The following is a 19,374-nucleotide window of genomic DNA, read 5'->3' on the forward strand; positions in this document are numbered from 1 at the left end:
CCTATAGTCAATAGTCATATACTCACAACTTTATGAACCTAAAAGTTGAATGTTTTACGGGCTAAAAATAGATAATTAATTGCTGGTTTCTTTTATTTAGGTTATTTATTAAAAAATAATTTTTTTTTCATAAGTTATGTGAGAAATGATAAGTGCTATCAAAAAAATAATAAAAGAAAGTAACCGTCTTCTCTACAGTATGAGTCGTAATCAGTATAAGTACCTCATTGAGTAGGTCACTAGCTGTACTGCAGTAGACCACTATAATTGATGTGTTAAATTTGAATTCAATGTTAAATGTTAAAATCATACAAGATACCTACTATTCTAAGCAAAATCGGCCTGTAATCCTATATTACTAAGTATACACATTAAATATCAATTGATCCATTAATATTGCTATTATAATAATGTATTTTACAATCATAGTAATATGCGGTAGGTTAATTTAATTTTACAAATAACATTGTATTTAAAAATGTCATTGACCATTGTGTGTATATTGTATAAAATATATCAATATATTTTAAAAGTGTCAAGAAGGGAATAATATTTTTGAATAGGTACCAAACAACTATGACTACAATAACTAAATTTAAATATTCAATTTTACCTAAATTTAAAATGAATATATTTATAATTGTATAAATAAGTTGCAGTGTTTATATATAAATCTTTGGGTTTCAACAAAAGAATTACCTAAGAGGAATACCTTGAATTTAATTTTCAAACATTTGTGATGTTGTCCAACTTGAATTTCAAACGACTTTTTTAAATATAGTGGATTTACATTCAATTTTTATTATTAAATAAGTAATAATAGTTTAAAACCTTGTATATAATAGATTTGTTAAAATTTGCAAAAAATAACTAACTAAATTGGTGTTCTCCAGAAGTAGATACTGGTAGGCATACTTAAAAATAGGCATTGTATTAAATTTTAAATCTCTGTAGAAGGATAAAAAATTGATGAAAAAAAGTGTATTGACAATGTAATAATTAATGTTGTAAACACACTAGTCTCAATGAATTATATAAAAAAAAACATAACACTCCATTTTTAAATTATTTTTTAAAATGTTTACTTTATTTATATATTTTGTACATACCAAAAGGAATATGTAAGAATGTATAAAATACTGCCAGTGACTTAATGTAATTTACAATAGGTATATATGAATTAATTATTTTAATTATGATAATGTATAAAATATTTAAACATTTTAAATTTATTCAGAAAAATAAATTGTTAATAAGGTGTATCTTCCTTAATACAGCGTAATAAACTTAGCAATCATCAGAGAGATTGTGTCATTATTCAGGCAGATTATAATAAGGGTCCTTGCAGGACTCTTTTACTATATGAACTTAAATATCAAATACATGTCACATAAAATATAGGCAAATATATGAAATTTAACTTGTTATAAATACTATTTAATATTTCTATGTAAGATTAATATTAATATTGTGATGTTTAGAACTATACATAACTATTAATATATTACAAATATTTCAATAATTGCAAAATAAAACAAACATAAAATTACATTTATCAAAAATACACATATTTCTATAAAAATGATCAATTACACTATTGCCAGCCAGGTCATATGAACAATCACTTATAATTTATCAAATCAACAGTGAGCTAATGATCCCTTAAACATGATTTAGTAGCCCATAATTAGTCCATTCAATTTTTTTAAATCATTAAATTAATTAATTTTTTATGCAACCGGCATATGTAGTATAATTTATACTAACTTATATTAAAATAGAAATAATTATTATTATCACAATATTATAGTATTATCCTTATTTAATATTATAGAAACCTGACAATGTTTCATATATTTCAGATAAATAAGACACCATCTGACATAAAAATACTTCCAATACCATAATTATATTCTAGTGTCACTTATTCCTCAACACTTATACATATCATACACAAAGTTTTACATTCTCGTAGTGGCAAATATAGATATTTCGAATATCATATTTGGGGGGTTACATTTAATAATATATATTTCAAAATATGGTGCTTATAATGTATACAGAGATTTTTTTCTATAGAACAATATTTTATTTTGTGGGTTCCTAACTCGTCAATGTCCTTAAGGGATATAGGCATACCAAGGTATACTGAGATCTGAGAACATAGATTCAATCTGTCCTATTATTACGTACATAGTTATTGCACCAGAAGGAAGTTGGACGCCTAAAATTCCCTTTCCCCCCTCACCGATGAGTATGCCACTACGCCTTTGTTTAAACAATTTACACAGAGTTGCACAAAATCTTGATTAATCTAATAGTTCACTACATTTAATGGACAAATTGTGGATCCTTTAATAATGATTTCATGTTTTAATTGTCATTAGCTTATTGATTCATTGAATGATTAAGTGATTATTTATGCAACTAAGCATATAAAATTAAACTTTCTTGATAGTAACATTATTAAATGATCATTATGTATATTAACACAATGTGAGTAATACTAATACTATAATAAATACTACGATTTTACATTCACTACATACTAATGTTATAATACATACACATAAGTCATAACTCAATTTTTGTTATTTTAATCTCATATAAACAAGTACAAAAAAAGTTATTTACAAACGGCAATTAAAATAAATGATTTCTATAAACCCTCTGTAGAACCATCATTTTGAGAGCACAAAGCAATGTGTAAAATTATCTACCTACTGAAAATATAACCACTGCTAAATATTTAATTTTAGCAGCGCTTTTTTAAGAGTGTACACCATAAAACAATGGCAGCTATCCATAAAAATATTGGTATAGCGAAATATAAGAAGTAACCACCCATCCTCAATAATAATCATCCACATAATATCCCATCTACTGAATAGTTTATTAAACATGTTAAAAAAAAATAGTTACTATTATAGCAGTATTATACTGTTAAAATATTCCAAAGTATTATTCTATATTATTCGCATACAAAAAATTATATAGACAACCCACCCCACCCACCTCTAATTAAAAGTGTAGCAGGTGCTACACCTCTACTATAGGATAGCCGCCACTGACATAAAATATTTTAAGTCAAATCAAATGCTAGGTAATAATAAATAATAATTTCAAGTTAATAGGATTCAATATATAAAATGTTATTTTATATATTATTGTATATTTATAAGTTTTTGATATTTGGCATAATTTGGTATTATCACGCATTTTAAATTTGTTTAATTTATAGTTAAAAAATTGTTGAAAATTTTAATATAAGTATCTATCAATTTTTTGATGTTTTCAAGATGTTTAAAAATAATGGTAGTTATAGATATAAAAATTTTCATAGCATGATTAAATATTTTTACTGCATATTTGAGCGTTTTTAGGAGCATAATTGTATACATATCTATGTGTTTTTTAGTTCGGTATTGGGACATTTCCCCATAAGGTATTTCTTCATTTATAATGTTTCTAATCCAATACACTACATTGAGATTTACTTGGTTTGTAAGAATAATATAATTAATTTAAAAAATATAAAATAAAAACGAAATCAATAGATCACATAAATATAAATATAATATGAAAATAAAAATATAAAAATATGTCTTGCATATATCAAACGCAAGTAGAACTGTTTCTTTGGAACTTTTCACGTAATATGTAGACATAGGTAATATATATAACATTTTTTTAAACTGTATTTAAAATAAAATAACACATTATAACAATATATGTGTTAAGAGGACGCAACACTCGCATGTGTTTTCTCTGTCTTATTAACGTACATCAAAGCAAATTTGCGTTCAGCAGAACACATTTTGTGATGTCAGCTTTAATATTAGAATAAATTTACCTATTATCAAATTTAAAAATAATAATATTATCTAGACAATGTCATATACTTTTATTGATATTATCATTTTAAAGTGAGTTATAGTTCCTCTTAACTATAAGTTTATCAGTGTATTATTTGGTTTTTGCATCGATAACAACTTTCAGTATTTTTAATAAAAAATGTATAGCAAATGTATTGTTGTAGAAATCTTAAAACCGATTTAAGGTAATGTATTAGATAGAGAAATCTCATACAGGAAATATATTTTACGGGGAAATGTCATGAATCTGAGTTTTTTTTTTTGAAAAGCATAGTAAACAATTTATACAACATATTTGAGCATTTTTAGAAGCATTGTTATAATTTTTTTTTATGTGTTTTTATTTTATAAAATTATGACCTAAATACAACGACGACAAAATTAAGATAGAGCTAATGAGGCAATGAAAAAAAAAACAGATAAAATCAATATACCTTAATAAAATGTTAACTATACTTCATTCAAAATTAGAATGTATTTGCGCTAAAGCTTAGTTATGTAAACAAAGTTAAAAAAAAACTAACAAAGTTGATTCTTGAATTCTCAAATTTCAACTAGGATAGTAGTTAGCTGATGAAAATAATAACTTAGGTTAGAATAGAAAATAGAAGGTTTAAATTTAATAATCTGTTTGTTCAAATGTACAGTATTTCATTAAATAAATAATTAGATATTAACTATATTTATATATTATATAGCTGTGGTTTAAACTGTGCAGGCCCGGATTAAGGAACGGATTGATGGCCCTCATGCTTTGAGAAATAGGGGCCTACAAAGAAAAATAATATAATCTTATACTTTGCCTATTAATAACACAACTTTTAAAAATTAAAAAATCAATTATTAATTTTTTTATCTGTTACATAATCTAACTACAAAAATTTGAATTTAATCATTTGTGAATTATTTTATTGAGAGGATGCTACACCCGCATGTGTTGTCTCCGTCTTACAAATGTAACACATAGAAAAAACTGTATTGCGCGGGAAAGAACTGAGAAGACTACAGTGATAACTAAGAAACGAAAATTTCACTACGTAAAAACGAGAACTTTGGCTGTGAAATATTGTTTTTATTTTTTAGATATCGTAACTAAAAAAAAAGTTATTTAAGTTCAAAAATAATAGATTTTTGGAAACATTTTGATTTTAAAAAAAACCTTTTTACGGGAACCTTTAAAAAAAATAAAAAGCCGGTATAATCTGGGCCTGAAATAGTACATTAGAAGAAACATAAAGGATTAATAGAAAATTATATTATCGAAAATGTACCGATCTATTATTAAACAATTTTAATAAATTATTAATTATTAATTATTATCCAGTAAGCATTCAGTAGTTTTACATTTTATGGAACATTGAGTTTTATGCAATAAAAAAGGAATCTTTAAAAAAACAAGTTATTTTTTGTTTTTAACAAGTTAGAATTAGATTAAGGTTGATTAAGTGACAAAGTTCTTATGAATTAAAATCATTTAGTTAAGTTAGAATAATTTTCTAATTAATTAATGCCTAGCTTTGATTTGCACAGGAACCAGTTTATATTGGCAATGCTTGTCCGTTACTCTACTGAATTCTACAATCCACATGCCTGCTGAGTAGTAAAACCAAAATATTTTTTTATTTTGATTTCAAACCCTAAATTTGATTTTGTGTCATATCTCAACAGAGTATCACTATTCGCGCATACCTATTAACTGCTTCAGCAGTGGCGAGCCCAAATTTCCCCCACCTTATTAGCCGATGTTTTCCGAAGATAACGCACATACATTTATGATTAATATTCCTAATTAGTAATATTATTATGTTTAATTTAGGGACCGTCCAATAGTACGTAGTAGTAGGTTGGAAGTGCGTGAAATGGATAAAATTAACTGACCGACTATTCAGTTTGAAATAGGGTATATTTTAAATTGAAGGATTCAGAATTTTGAATATAAAATCAATATATGAGTATTCCTAGCTTTGTTAAAATGAAGTAAGTATAACCCCCCCCCCATTATTTTATCTTAGTTGTGCTATTTGTTAACAAGCACAGCAAATGTTTTAATAATACAGAATATTAAAAAATGTATAAATTATTACTAAGATAGATAAAAATCAATTACATTAAGTAAGACTACTTACTTTAGTCCACCATGAGTAGCTTCACTGCCTCTTTGTAATATTTATTAATTCAGGCATTTAATTAAAATATGTAATATTATATTTAAAATTTAAATTGCATAATAAACAATTAAAATTAATAAAGAATTATTTATATTTATTAAAATGAAATTAGTTTGAATGAAAAGTATGTGAACAGTGAAATATTTTTTGAAGCTATCCAAGCTAGATAATAGTGGCTCATGGTGGATTAAAATAATAATTAAAAAAAAAAATTGTTGATCTTAATCATAATGCATGATGTATATCTTATCAAAATCATCATTATTTAAAAGATCATTGAGAAGTAGATGGTTTGTCTGTATCATATAAGTATTTCTTATCTTCTTCTTCTTTATGTTCATCACGTTGTCTTTTTAAACTGTCAAGGTACTCTTGTTGTGAAGTGGCCAAAACTTTTGTTAAGATACCAAAATCTTCCCATTTAGACATGCCTTAGTGATTAAAGTAAAGTATAAGCTTAAGTAATAATTTATGTAAGAAAAAAATATTTACCAAAAAGATGTGGAGGTAATGTGACAAATGTTGGATTTTCTATTTCTGAACAATCTCTGCAGGGAGATAAATCAGGTGGGGTTTTAGGTCCAACTGAATATCTTGGCGGCGAAGTTCGAGATTGATATGATTTGACAATAGATGCAGAAGTTGCTGTTGACGTGGCAGATGTCTCTTTATCTTTCTGTAATTATTTATAACCTTAATAATTTTAACCATAATCTATTAATAAATTTGAAAATTTACTTTATTTCTTTTTTCATTGTCTTTTAAAAATTGTAAATAACTTTCACGTGCTATTTGTTCTTCAATTGTATCATTTGTAGCTTCCCAATCTGTAGCTCTAAGTTTATCTTCTAACATTGTCTATAAATATTAGAATTATTTTATTATATTAGATGGGTTTATCATACAATAATGAAAAAACATAAGGCTTCTACATAACAAATAAGGTAGATATTAATAAACATTTTTGAAAAACTATAATTAATTAATATTATTTAAAAGTGTTGATACTATAACAGTAATTAATTGAATTTATTATTTAGCTAAAATTCAAATCTGAGATTAAGAGGACGCTACACCCGCATATGTTGTCTCACTGTTACTAACGTACATCATAACAAATTTGTGTTCAACAGAACACATTTTATGGTATTAGCTTTGATATTGGAGTACAATTATCCATTATCAAACTTAAGGGTAAGAATATTATGTAGGGCATCTCATATGCTTTTATTGATATTATAACTTTAAAGTAAGTATGAGCATTTTAAAGTTGTAATATTTTATATAGCTATTAATATTTTACACACAAATTTTCTGTGCTGTACGTCAGTAAGATAGAAACAACACATGCAGGTGTAGCATCCTCCTAAAAGAAATTATAGTAAAACAAACTGAAAAATATATATAATTATTATTACAAATTTTTGTATACAAGATACTAGATAATAATGCAGGATTACAGAGCAATCACTAAACATTTAATGAATTAATAATGGCTAATGATTTCTTAAACATGATTTATTGGTCCATGATTGGTCCACTAAATTAATCAATTTTTTATGCAGTCTAAAATAATAGTAACAATAACTAATAATAGGTAATCACAAAAATCAAAAAAAAAAGATAGTTATTACATAATAATTGGATATACCCGCTTGGGGTACCCTTTTATTTGAGTAACGGGTGTGACATCCCCGCGGACTTCTCAGTCTGCTAGGTAGACGTGTACCCTGAAAAATACCTGCATCGTCATATACTTACATATAAGTAAGTGCCTACATATACTGTAGCACTAAAACACCACCACCGCCACATTGAGCCCTCCATTAATAGGGATTGTCATTGGGGTTAAACTCAATAGTTAGAAACAACCACAAAAAAAAACCTCAGATGAATGGGGATCTTCAGGATTTTAAGACCGGTACATAGAATGTAAGATCAATAAACAGGACTGGAACACTGACAACAATGACCTCGACAGATATGGGCTAGCTTTATTAGTGGTTCAAGAGACTAGATGGCCTGGAAAAGGAAATCTAAAAACACAGACAGCAAGCTGTAAAACATTAGGTTATAAACCAAAAGATAATAGTAAAAATTGTTCAATGACAGATAAAAGCTAACAATAGCAAAGAAAAATGCAGCTAGGTGAAGTTGAAACTGAAAAAGGACAGTGGAAATTGAATTGTATAAAAGATATAGAAACAAATTAAAAAAAAAAAATACATAATGGATGAAACAAAGATGAGCAAACAGAGTTAAGAGTAACCTGTAAATGCTAAGAGTTATCAACGGCGAAGAACTAGCTATTGACAGAGAAGCATGAAGAGGATAGGTGGTCGCGGCAAAGGGTCTAAATGGCCTATTATGTTAAGCCAATAATAAAAAAAAAATTAGATATACCTACTCAAGTAACATATCAATATAATGTATTTAACAAACTTTAATCTGTAATGGATAACATACCTGTTCTAACAAGTAATCTTCGCTTTGACGAACAGCATCAGTTAATAATTTTTTATCGGCCGAACCGGGTGAAAAGCTTGGTAATCCTAATCCTATACCAATTGTTGCTTTATGTGGATCTACAATACTATTATAATGACTTCCTCTTTGATAAGATAATCTTATTGGTGGATTAGAGGACTCTGATGTATTAGCTCTATTGAATATGTTTATTGGTTCTTAAACAAAAAAATAATGATATGTAAGACCTACTTTTTCCAGAATTTCAAAATTAAATTAATTAACTTACCAATTTCATAACAATAAACCTCAATTGGACGATTATATAACTCAGACATTGCATGTATTTCTACGTGGTTTCCATGAGTTCGGTCTAGTCTTTTACGAGCAATATATGTATTGAAATCTTCAGTAACATACTGCATATAATAATCTTTATTGCTCGACTAAAAAGTATTAAACATTAACATGACAGTTTTTGTATAAAATGTAATATATATTGTATAATTAAGAGGTATAAATTTAATTTTTATTTCCAAAAACAAATCCTTAAACTTAAAGGAAGAAGTAAGATTTTGCTAATATAATGATGAAATTGACTAATTTAATTTTCTAATCAAGTAGAATATTAATGGTAAACAAAATCAAACAGCATTAGAATTTTTAAAGGGAAGAAGAAATTGTACCTTCTATAAATAAAAATATTGTCATTAAGATTTAAAATTATTTTTTGAAAAAATATTGACTTCAGTTTAAAAAATTTAGTTTGATGTATAGAATATTAGTTTTATTCCACTATATTAAATAATTACTCAACAACATAATCCATGCACTGTTTACGAACTATATCATGCATATCTTGGTCCCCAAATAATTGATCTGATACAGCTCTAAACAGACACGCACCGTCATCTTTCATTTGTTTCAAAACTAGATCACATTTTTTCAACTTTTTTTCAAAGATACGGTCTTGCTGAAATGTATAAAATGTATGTTTTTAAGTGTTTATAATTTTAAAACTTAAGATAACAACATGTATGTGTGGTCTTCATCTCATAAATGTACAACATAGTAAATTTACATTCAGTAGAACTAATTTTAATTTGTTAACTTTAATATTAGAGTGAATAATAATAATATCTATAATAAAACTTAAAGGTAAGAATATTATTTTTACTTATAATTCATTTAAAAATTGAAATACAGAAAAATCTTATAGGAATGTCATTTTATGCTCTCTTAATATAAAATATTTATTTAAAAAGAATTATGAATTATGTTTAACTACAAATTAAACTACCACTAAACAATTGATCAAATACTCTGTGAGCACATTTACACAGAAATCTTATTAAATAAGACTATACTAAATATAATTAATTTATGCCTTAGTATTATAAAAGATAATAAATCATTTCATTTTATTTTAAGTATTCATAATTTTTATATTATATAAATATATTATAACTAAATACATCATACAGTAATTAATAAGTATTTCGTGTTTGTAAATAAGTTTCATAATATAAAATACAAAAATAAATACATGATTACCTCAGCCCATTCCATGTCATTGAATTGTTTTGGAATTTCACCATATTCATCCTCACTATTATATCCACACTTATCTGAACTGCAGTGACCATTTAAGTCAGTGGCTCCACACTGACAAGTACAAGAACTTTGAGATAATCTATTGTCTCTATCACGTCCTTTACTATTTCTTGTATTTCTTAAAATTATTAAAAACTTATTAGACAAAATATATAAAAAAATTCAAGACACTTCAAAACTCTAATAATAAATAATTATGAGTATATATAATAATCAGATAAAATAACATAGACAAAAAATATGCTGAAAATAAACAACATATACAAATCTGACTGTGTCAATTTTTCTTGGATTATTTAATGCATATTACTGAAGTAAAAGTACCTATGCGGACTACGGTGAATCCTACGTTTTGCTTGTTTTGAACCTAAGACATTCTCAATATTTTCTACAGACCATTTTTGAGGAGACTTAATTCGTTCATCTAATGCATTTATCTGAAATATTAATAATAGTTTAAATTAATTTAAAATGTATCTATAATTTTATTTATCAAAGTTAAAGTTATACAAGGCTAATGAGTAATGACTATAGCCAATACAATATACCTATTAATATAATCTTAAATTATTATTATAAGTCAATATAACATTATACTTTCATATTTTTTTTGCTGCTTAAAATAAATTTACTAGTACCATTCTTTATATTTTAAATTTGTATATGAATAAAATAATGAAAACAAATTTTATTTTGCAATATATTAACTATTAAGTAATAGAACAATTAAATAATTAAACAGATATCAAATAATTAGATACTTATAAGGTAAAAGCAGAACTAAGTAATTAAATAAAAATATAGAAAAGTACCTACCTAAACAAGTTGAGAATTATAAGTGGCCAGTGGCGTAGCTAGATGTGAAAGTGCCTCGGTTAGTAAATACACTAGGTTCTTTTACTAGTATTATATCTTTATTAAAATTAAAAATAAATACACGATGTAAAATTGTTGAGAAATACCAGAAATGGGGTAGAGGTCTATAAGTAGAGATCAATGGTTCTTTTGCCATGACATCGATACTATAGTAATGACCATACTATAATCAATAATCATATGAGTTATTATTTTCTATTATGATAATTACAGTATTTGTATTTTCATTTAACTAAAATCTACTTTTGACAACTTTTGTTTCATTTCTACTCTATGCTGTTGTTACATTTGCTTCAACCTAAAACAGATATTTTTTTTGTCTTTGATTTTAATTTAAATTACTCAATATAAAAATGTTAAGACTATTATTAAATGAATATTTTTTTATGTGCGCTATGAATATTGTAACATTACACTGATGTTACTTAAACAGAAATATAATATGTGTTCGATAATATTCAACTCGACAATACAAAAATAATATTTTCAAGAAACTATTTTATAAATTACAATATATACAATAGTAACAATACTATATACACAGTAATAATTATTTCGGTAATCTTTAATCAAAGACCACAGTGGTCATAATGTGATAACTATTAGTGCAAAAACCATTCTTTGTATATTTATATATTTGGAAAATTCACTATTAGATACATCAACATTTTCAATTATTTTAAGGAAGTAGTTACAGAATAATAATTGACAAAGAACAATTAACAGGCACAGACACTGCCTGTTTTTCCCTATGATAGCTACGCCACTTAAGGTGCCTATAATAATATAAGAAAATAGCTTCATATATTTATTTATATATATTGCATATTAGTTTTAAAAAATTTAATTTAGTAATCCCAAATTAATTGATCTATTTATAATAAATTACCTTAGACATGTATATTAAAATGTATGCAGTTTTTTTAATTTTAATTTTATAATCTATATTAATTTTACATGTTATAAATTGTCAAAAATATTTTAAATATAATTGTTTAATAAGTATTTAGTATAAAAATGTTAACAAAACATAGTTTTGTTATTAAATTTTGAATTTCAAATTCAATTGTACCTATATATAATTTATTATAAAAATATAAACAAATATGCCAACCAAATACAATAAACTTCAGGTTATAAATATATTTTTTATAAAATATATAATGAAAAAACTTAAACTGCGTTTCCCAATATTTTTAATATTTAAGTACAATGCATATTTGTCAAATGATATGAATTTATTTTTTTTAATTTGTTTATATCATGGCCAGATTTAACAGAGGGTTTTATGGGCAGTTGCCCCGGGCAGCAGATATTTGAGGGGCATTCGGATGCCCGAATACTATGAAAATATTTAAAACATTTTTACTTTTGGTTTAGGAAATTTATATAAAAATATTATATTACCTTCAAAAATATACATTGATTTGTATTTATGTAATTTGGGGTTCATAATTAATTATTGTAGCCTAAAACTGTGTTGTGTATTGTGGTAATATTACATTTGATATAAAATGATTAAATGAATTATTGAAAAAAATACAAGTACATAATGCAAGATTTATGTAGATTTCCATAATTTAAATTTTAGTTACCAATTAGATACTAATTTATTTATTTATCTAAATAAGATGTAGGTACTTAATTTCTTAATTTGCATCTAGATAAAGTATCTAGATATCACTTAACACTGATGATATAGCACAGAATTATTCTTTAAATAGTTCTTAATAACTTGTTCTTAAATTTGATTTAAAATTAATTTAAATTGATTTTATACTAAAAAATAATTAAAACTAATGATTTAACTGATTTAAAAAAAAGCAATACACACATAGATACCCGTGGATATAAAATCTTAAATTTACATTGCATGTAGACAAAAAAGCTTAAGAAACAATATTTTTAAAGTGCACCTACTACCTTATTTGTTTACAATTTTAAAAGTAAATAATATATTTAATAATGTAATTTAATTTTTGGGTTTTAACACATTTGAGACAAATCATGTGTGAGGTGTGTAATACTATTATGTCAATGAAAACGGAACAATTTCACTCCATGTTTACTCCTAAGAGCAATTTTTACTACTTTTCGTACAATTATTAATTGTACTCGTATTATTATAATAACAATTATTTTATCAAATATTTATTAAAATTTTTTTTCCTAAACTACTTAGATATTGGGTATTTTAAATTGTTTTACTGCCAGGGAGCTCAAAAAAATATTTACCTCGGGCATCTGAAAGTCTAAACCTTGGCCCTGGTTTATATACAATGTACCTTCTTAAATCTGACTACCCATGATGACTAATTATATTTATGTAGTGGACATAAATTAAAATATAAATCCAATATGGCAACAATAAACAAACCAATATATTTTAATAGATAGCCACATAGGTAGGTGGCAAATAACTGAATAAAATAACACAGCAGATAATTGTTTACCTGAGAATGAGCTTGGGTCGTTGGATGAGGTAAAGCATGACCGTGGGTGCTCGATGAAGGTTCACATTCTTCTAATAGGGCCTGAGGTTTTTTTTTCGATAAAACCGTCATGTTAAAATCAATATGTGAAAACGGTAAATAAAATAATAAAACAATAACAGCAGATAAATTGAGAAGAAAAAGATTTTAACAATATTTAATATTAAAACCGCGACGGGCGCAGTAGGTATGTGTCGAGATTGGAGTACACACAAATACGCAATTCAGTACAATAACATGTTCGATAGTCTAATCGAAGACGATTGCAATATTATGCATTATTATTATAATACTATTAATTGCGATGGCTACCGACTGTTGAACGGCACTAGAATAATGTTAAACGTAGGTGGTACCCATACGGCCATACGATGTAGTGTAGGTACACACTAAAATAATATACATAATATTTTTTTACTACCCATTTTGTGTTCGATGGGAACTACTGATAGTCCCCCAGTTGATAAAAACGATTGCGTGTGAGGCTGATAAGGGCGGCGGCGAAACGATGATAACGGACGATTTCCCAGGACGGCCGACTGAGTGGTGTCGCGGTCGGCGGCGGGCAAGCGATCCTTGTGACCGTGTTCACCGTTCGGTCTTTTGTGTTCCGAGACCACCGGCCGTCGTCCATATTGTGTAACACGAACATCGAACGGATACGGCGGCGGCGCGGCGGTCATATTATTGTGGCACGTGCAGTGCTTCCGCTTTTACGTGACCTTCGCCCTCACTCGTTTCGCTGGCGGTGGTCCGCGCCGCAGTTTCTCACTGTTCCCCTTGATCTTAACATTCTTAACCGTTTCCGATTCAAATCCGCCCACCTATTTATTACTATTATATCATGTTATTGTAGACGTGTTAGCTGCAGTGCACCACTGCACCGTCTACCGCCAGTCCACAACTTGCTGTTGGCCGGTGGTCCCGGAAGGCCTCCGCCAAATTCGACATCGCCTATTGAAATAGTTAATTAATCCGTTTGTAGTTTGTTGCACGGTCGATTATAACAAAAAATAGCTAGATGAATGCATATCGATATTCGATGGATAATACATAGAGGCCTTGTATATAATATTATTGTATTATATATATATATCTGTGTGTAATATATGACCAATTTTTCTCAAAAATGTCATCCATATTAATCTGCAAGATCGTATTTTTTATTCGGCTAAATAAGTAATATACTCTAAAGGTCAATATCATAATTTATTAAAACATATTTTGTTGATATATTTTAATTTTTGTTTTTTTTTTCAGCACAAAATAAATATTTTTAGTATACACGCTTAAATTATAACAGGTCCTAAATGAACAAGACAATAAATCGCTAACTACAGAAGGGTCATATAGTATGTACTCTTTTTAAAAATTTTTAGGAGAGACAAGAAACGAAGTTTCTATAACTAAGTAGGTATGCATTGGACAGGTCCTTTTTCAGTTGTAAGCTGTAATATTTCCGACTGCTATTCTCAGATGTTCAGATTGCCGAGTTTCTCTATCTGCAGTATATAAACGATGTATTTACGACTTACGTATTGATGTATTATAATTTATAATATCTACAAGAAATATTTTATCGTTATTTAAATGTTAAGCGAACTAATATTTTTTTTTTTTGGATTATTATTTTTTTATTACAATCTATAAAACAGTATTTTTTTTATACATAAATAAGCGTAAGCAATTAACGTACAAATGGTATAGAGTATAAGAGTAATATTATATAGTCCGAACTTGTAGCTACACTTTTGTCGTGAACAATTCAGATAATTTTTGATGTGTAAAATATTTTTTCTTTTTCTTTTCTCTAATTTGTAACCGTTATTTGTTATTATTACACTTTTAGTGACGTATACAACAAATTAAATTATGAATTTGATTTACCTATTAAAACTGAAAAAGAAATTATAAAATCGAATGAAATTGACTAAATTGTGTAGATATAGTTGGTAGCGTACCTATATCTGGTATGATTTAAATAATAATATTGATTTTTTAAATTGGTTTTAAATTTTAATAAACATTTCATTTTTACTCTCGTATAGGTAATGAGCAAAATATAGGTCACTTACATCAAACAGCATTACCTACATTATTTATCACACCATTAATGTTCTTGGAAATGTAGTTGTAGCTCCAAAATTATCCGTAATAGGTACCTCATCATTGATATTATTTGATACATTACGGAGGCTGGAGTAAGCATATTATACCTATTATATAAAAAAAATTTCAACAGTGTGACACAGGTGTAAATTATAAAGCAACTTTATTTAATCGATAGATCACTCATTGGACCAGCCTCTTATCGGTAGATCACACATTGCACGGAAAAAAAATTACTAAAATATTATAGTTAATTTATTATAGTAAATTTAACTATTTAATAGGTAACATAACTAAAATGATTTACTTATTATAACTATACAAATATAGTTTTTTGTTATGGTAATGTTTACTATATTTTATAGTTAATAACACGGTTGTTAATGTTTGAATTAACTAACAAATATAGTTAAAATAGTTTACTAATGTTAATAGTTAAATTAACTATAAAATTAAGTATAAAGTCCTAATATTAATAGTTAAAAGGACTATACAATTAAGTGTAATCGATATAAGATACTGTAAATGTATAGTATATATTATACTGCTAAGCGCTCTATGTCTATGGCCGTCATTTAATTCACCGTTGTTCGTACAATGTGAATTTCGGCTCATCATTTCTGCCATCGCGATATACTGTACTGCTGTCTACGACTAATTTTTTTTTAATCATAAAATATTCTGAGTGGCTGAGTTTTATTATTGATGCCGCGGCCGTGTCAACTTTCAAGACGTACCTACATCACAAACTCGCATAATCGCATATCGTATTCCGTTATTACGTTTACATACAGTGCTACTTATTAGTTATTACTATAAATTATAATATAGTTATAATATTTTAGTATTTTTACAAATAATTTCGACATCGTCTTTGTCATTATAGTGATTATGATTTAAATAGCAGTGTCGCAGTGATATATATTTTGTTTCGTGGGTAATCATCAATGGAGTTTCATATAACACTAAAAAATATGTCTGTAATTATTAAAGTATGTGATGAAAATAATGATTTATTACCTTTATTGGCTTTATTTGGTTTGATTAAATGTATTTTTATTATAAAACAAGAACCATTTATTATATATAATTTATTTAATACTATTAACTATGATGAACACTTTGGTGCGTTTAGCGTAAAGTTTTCTTCAAAATTAAGTCATATAAAAATTAATAAATTAGAAAATTTTTTTCCAGTTCACCATAAAAGTATTTCTAATGGAAAAATATTTATAAAAATGTTATTATAAACATAATTATACTTGTAATTATATATATCTATATAAAAAATGTTGTATCATATTAATATATTACACATCCAGACATCTCGTATTATAAATGTATTATTTTAATTTTAAACGTTATGCCTACTTAAGAGGATGTCAGCGTAGTATTAGTTACCGATCTCTCTCTAACCCTCGCGCAACATAGCAAATTTTAAATTCACAAAAATGGCCATAACCATATAAATTTCTCAAATTAGAGTGAAATGACCTTTTATAGAATTTAAAGCTAAGAACATTATCGAGGGCATCTCACAAGAGTTTTATTATATTTTTATTTTAAAGCGAGTTATGAGTATTTTAAAATTGTAAATTGTTTATAAATCTTAAAAAACATCTTAGAATCTTGAGACTTGAAAATTATTTAAAATTCTTACTAATTATTGTAAAAAAACTACATTTATAAATATATTTTTAGTTACGAATATATTGGAATTAATGATACTAAACTTTCGGCCGGACAGTGGACACACTATATATTATTAAGTGTATAATAAATATAAATATAGTAAATAATTAAGTAATATTTACGGAGAAGAAAAAAATTAATTAATATACCTATTAGCTATTTGATTTTAATACGTTTATCCAATATAATATAATATAAGTATATTCTCAAGACATTTTAGGAAAAATAAGGATATTACGTGTACAACAGTTTAAGATCACGCGTATTTTCAGAAAATGTTTGGTTTGAAAAAATATGGACCGCGTAAGTAAAAAGGTTTCCGACCCCTGTAATGATTATGATACTAAACGCATTTTGAAGATTAGATAATATAATAACAATAATAAGTACTGGGTAGGTAATTACGTAGGTTTTTAGATACCTATTACCTATAGTCACTTGCAGTGAGCCATGGTCCCTCCCCCATTGGCTGTATCAACTTAATATAAAAATTAACTGTAATTGTTAATTGTTGATTAATATGTTTTTTTTATTATTATTTTGAGTTTGCCTCCCATTTAAAAATCCTGGTTATGCCCAGTAGTGGATTTAGCGTCAGGCAAAGTAGGTGGTTGCCTATAGGGCGGCAATTTAAGGCCAATATTTTATTGAGAATACTAGGTTTTTTTTTGATTTTCTAATGCAGGGTGATTAGTGATTACTCTGAAGGATGGCAAATAAAAATGTTTAATATTTAAATATAATATATGATTCTTGTTAATATAATTAACATTTCTTCTTTATTTTATAATTCATAACAATAAACGTCCAAGTAAATTATCGAACGACTGCCAGAAAGTATATCTATTATCTAAATACTAACCATAGATAACATATTTCGTTGTTTTGTTTTTTTTTACTAATTCGTAAAAATTATTAATAATCGGTCGTGGGTCGTTCGATCGCACAGCGTACACACTACACGCACAAATATACATATACATATATTATTATGATATATTTTATACGTATACGGCCATACGGGTGATGATCGGTTCGTATTAGAACGATAATATAATTATAAACCAGTCACTGTAAATATTTTTATATAATATATTCGTACGTACTAAAAGCAAGACACAAACAAATTAAATAGTTTATTTTTTTACATTATTTGTATGTTTTATAATAAAATGTATGTTTTTTTAAGTTTGATTATTTGCTATTGTTTTTTTATAATAATATAATTTAAATTTGATTGAACACGTTAGTTTGTTGAAGGAACTTAATTATATCTATATTATATCTATCTATGTAATAATTATATTTAATTGGCAGAGCAAATTTATTCAAAAACATACCTAGTGATATATTATATTTTAATAAAAATATTGTATTGGACTATTTACTTGATTAGAACAGTTTATTAACATAACCAATAGTTATTGTTTAGTATTAGTATTTATGATTTATTTTTTTAGTAGTTATGTTAAATAAGTACTTAAAAATATGTTTTCTCGTTAATAAATTTAATTGGGCGGCAAAATCCGTCTCTGGTTTGCCACTGGCCCTTTGGGTACTTTATTATTTCTGAAAAAATAATTTTAGAATATTAAGCAGTCATCATGATTCATGAATTGATACCCAATTGGTAAATATTTAATAACTATTCTCAAAAATATACGTTTGGTTGTAAAAATTATACAGCTTTAGATACCTACATGTTCCATCTACATTCTACATCCTTGGTGATCGGAAAACAGTAGACACAAAACACTAATTTATTAATAATAAGCAGTTTTCTACTGGTCGACTATGCGCTTAAACGCACATTTCTAATGTTTCTATAATCAACATTTATGTGATTTTATTAGTTAGGTGCCTATTATAGTTATTTCTGATTATTCTTATTAAATGTAGGTATTTAACTAAATTATTAAAATGTTTAATGAGCATTTTTCAATTGAGTATAATTGGCACGATATTATACGGTATAATAATTGTATCATAATTTCCTGATTTAATAGCTTGGCTTACAAATCAATTTATAGGTACATTGCCTTAAACAGTTAAACATTAACTAAAAATACTAGTATAGTGAAG

General features: G+C 26.4%; 1 protein-coding gene across 1 annotated transcript; it reads right to left on the minus strand.

The window, feature by feature from the left end:
• Window positions 1-1,065: 1,065 nt before the first annotated feature.
• On the minus strand, window positions 1,066-14,062 carry LOC132924158 (OTU domain-containing protein 5-A-like). The gene is made up of 9 exons (XM_060988296.1): window positions 13,453-14,062; window positions 10,448-10,560; window positions 10,064-10,241; window positions 9,327-9,482; window positions 8,799-8,955; window positions 8,510-8,727; window positions 6,782-6,901; window positions 6,536-6,719; window positions 1,066-6,474 (listed from the first exon to the last, which is right to left on the minus strand). Exons 1-9 carry the CDS (start codon window positions 13,561-13,563, stop codon window positions 6,317-6,319), a joined length of 1,395 nt encoding a protein of 464 aa, XP_060844279.1. The 5' UTR covers window positions 13,564-14,062; the 3' UTR covers window positions 1,066-6,316.
• Window positions 14,063-19,374: the final 5,312 nt, after the last annotated feature.

This window comes from Rhopalosiphum padi, chromosome 3 (genome assembly GCF_020882245.1).
Source record: "Rhopalosiphum padi isolate XX-2018 chromosome 3, ASM2088224v1, whole genome shotgun sequence".
NCBI lineage: Eukaryota > Metazoa > Arthropoda > Insecta > Hemiptera > Aphididae > Rhopalosiphum > Rhopalosiphum padi.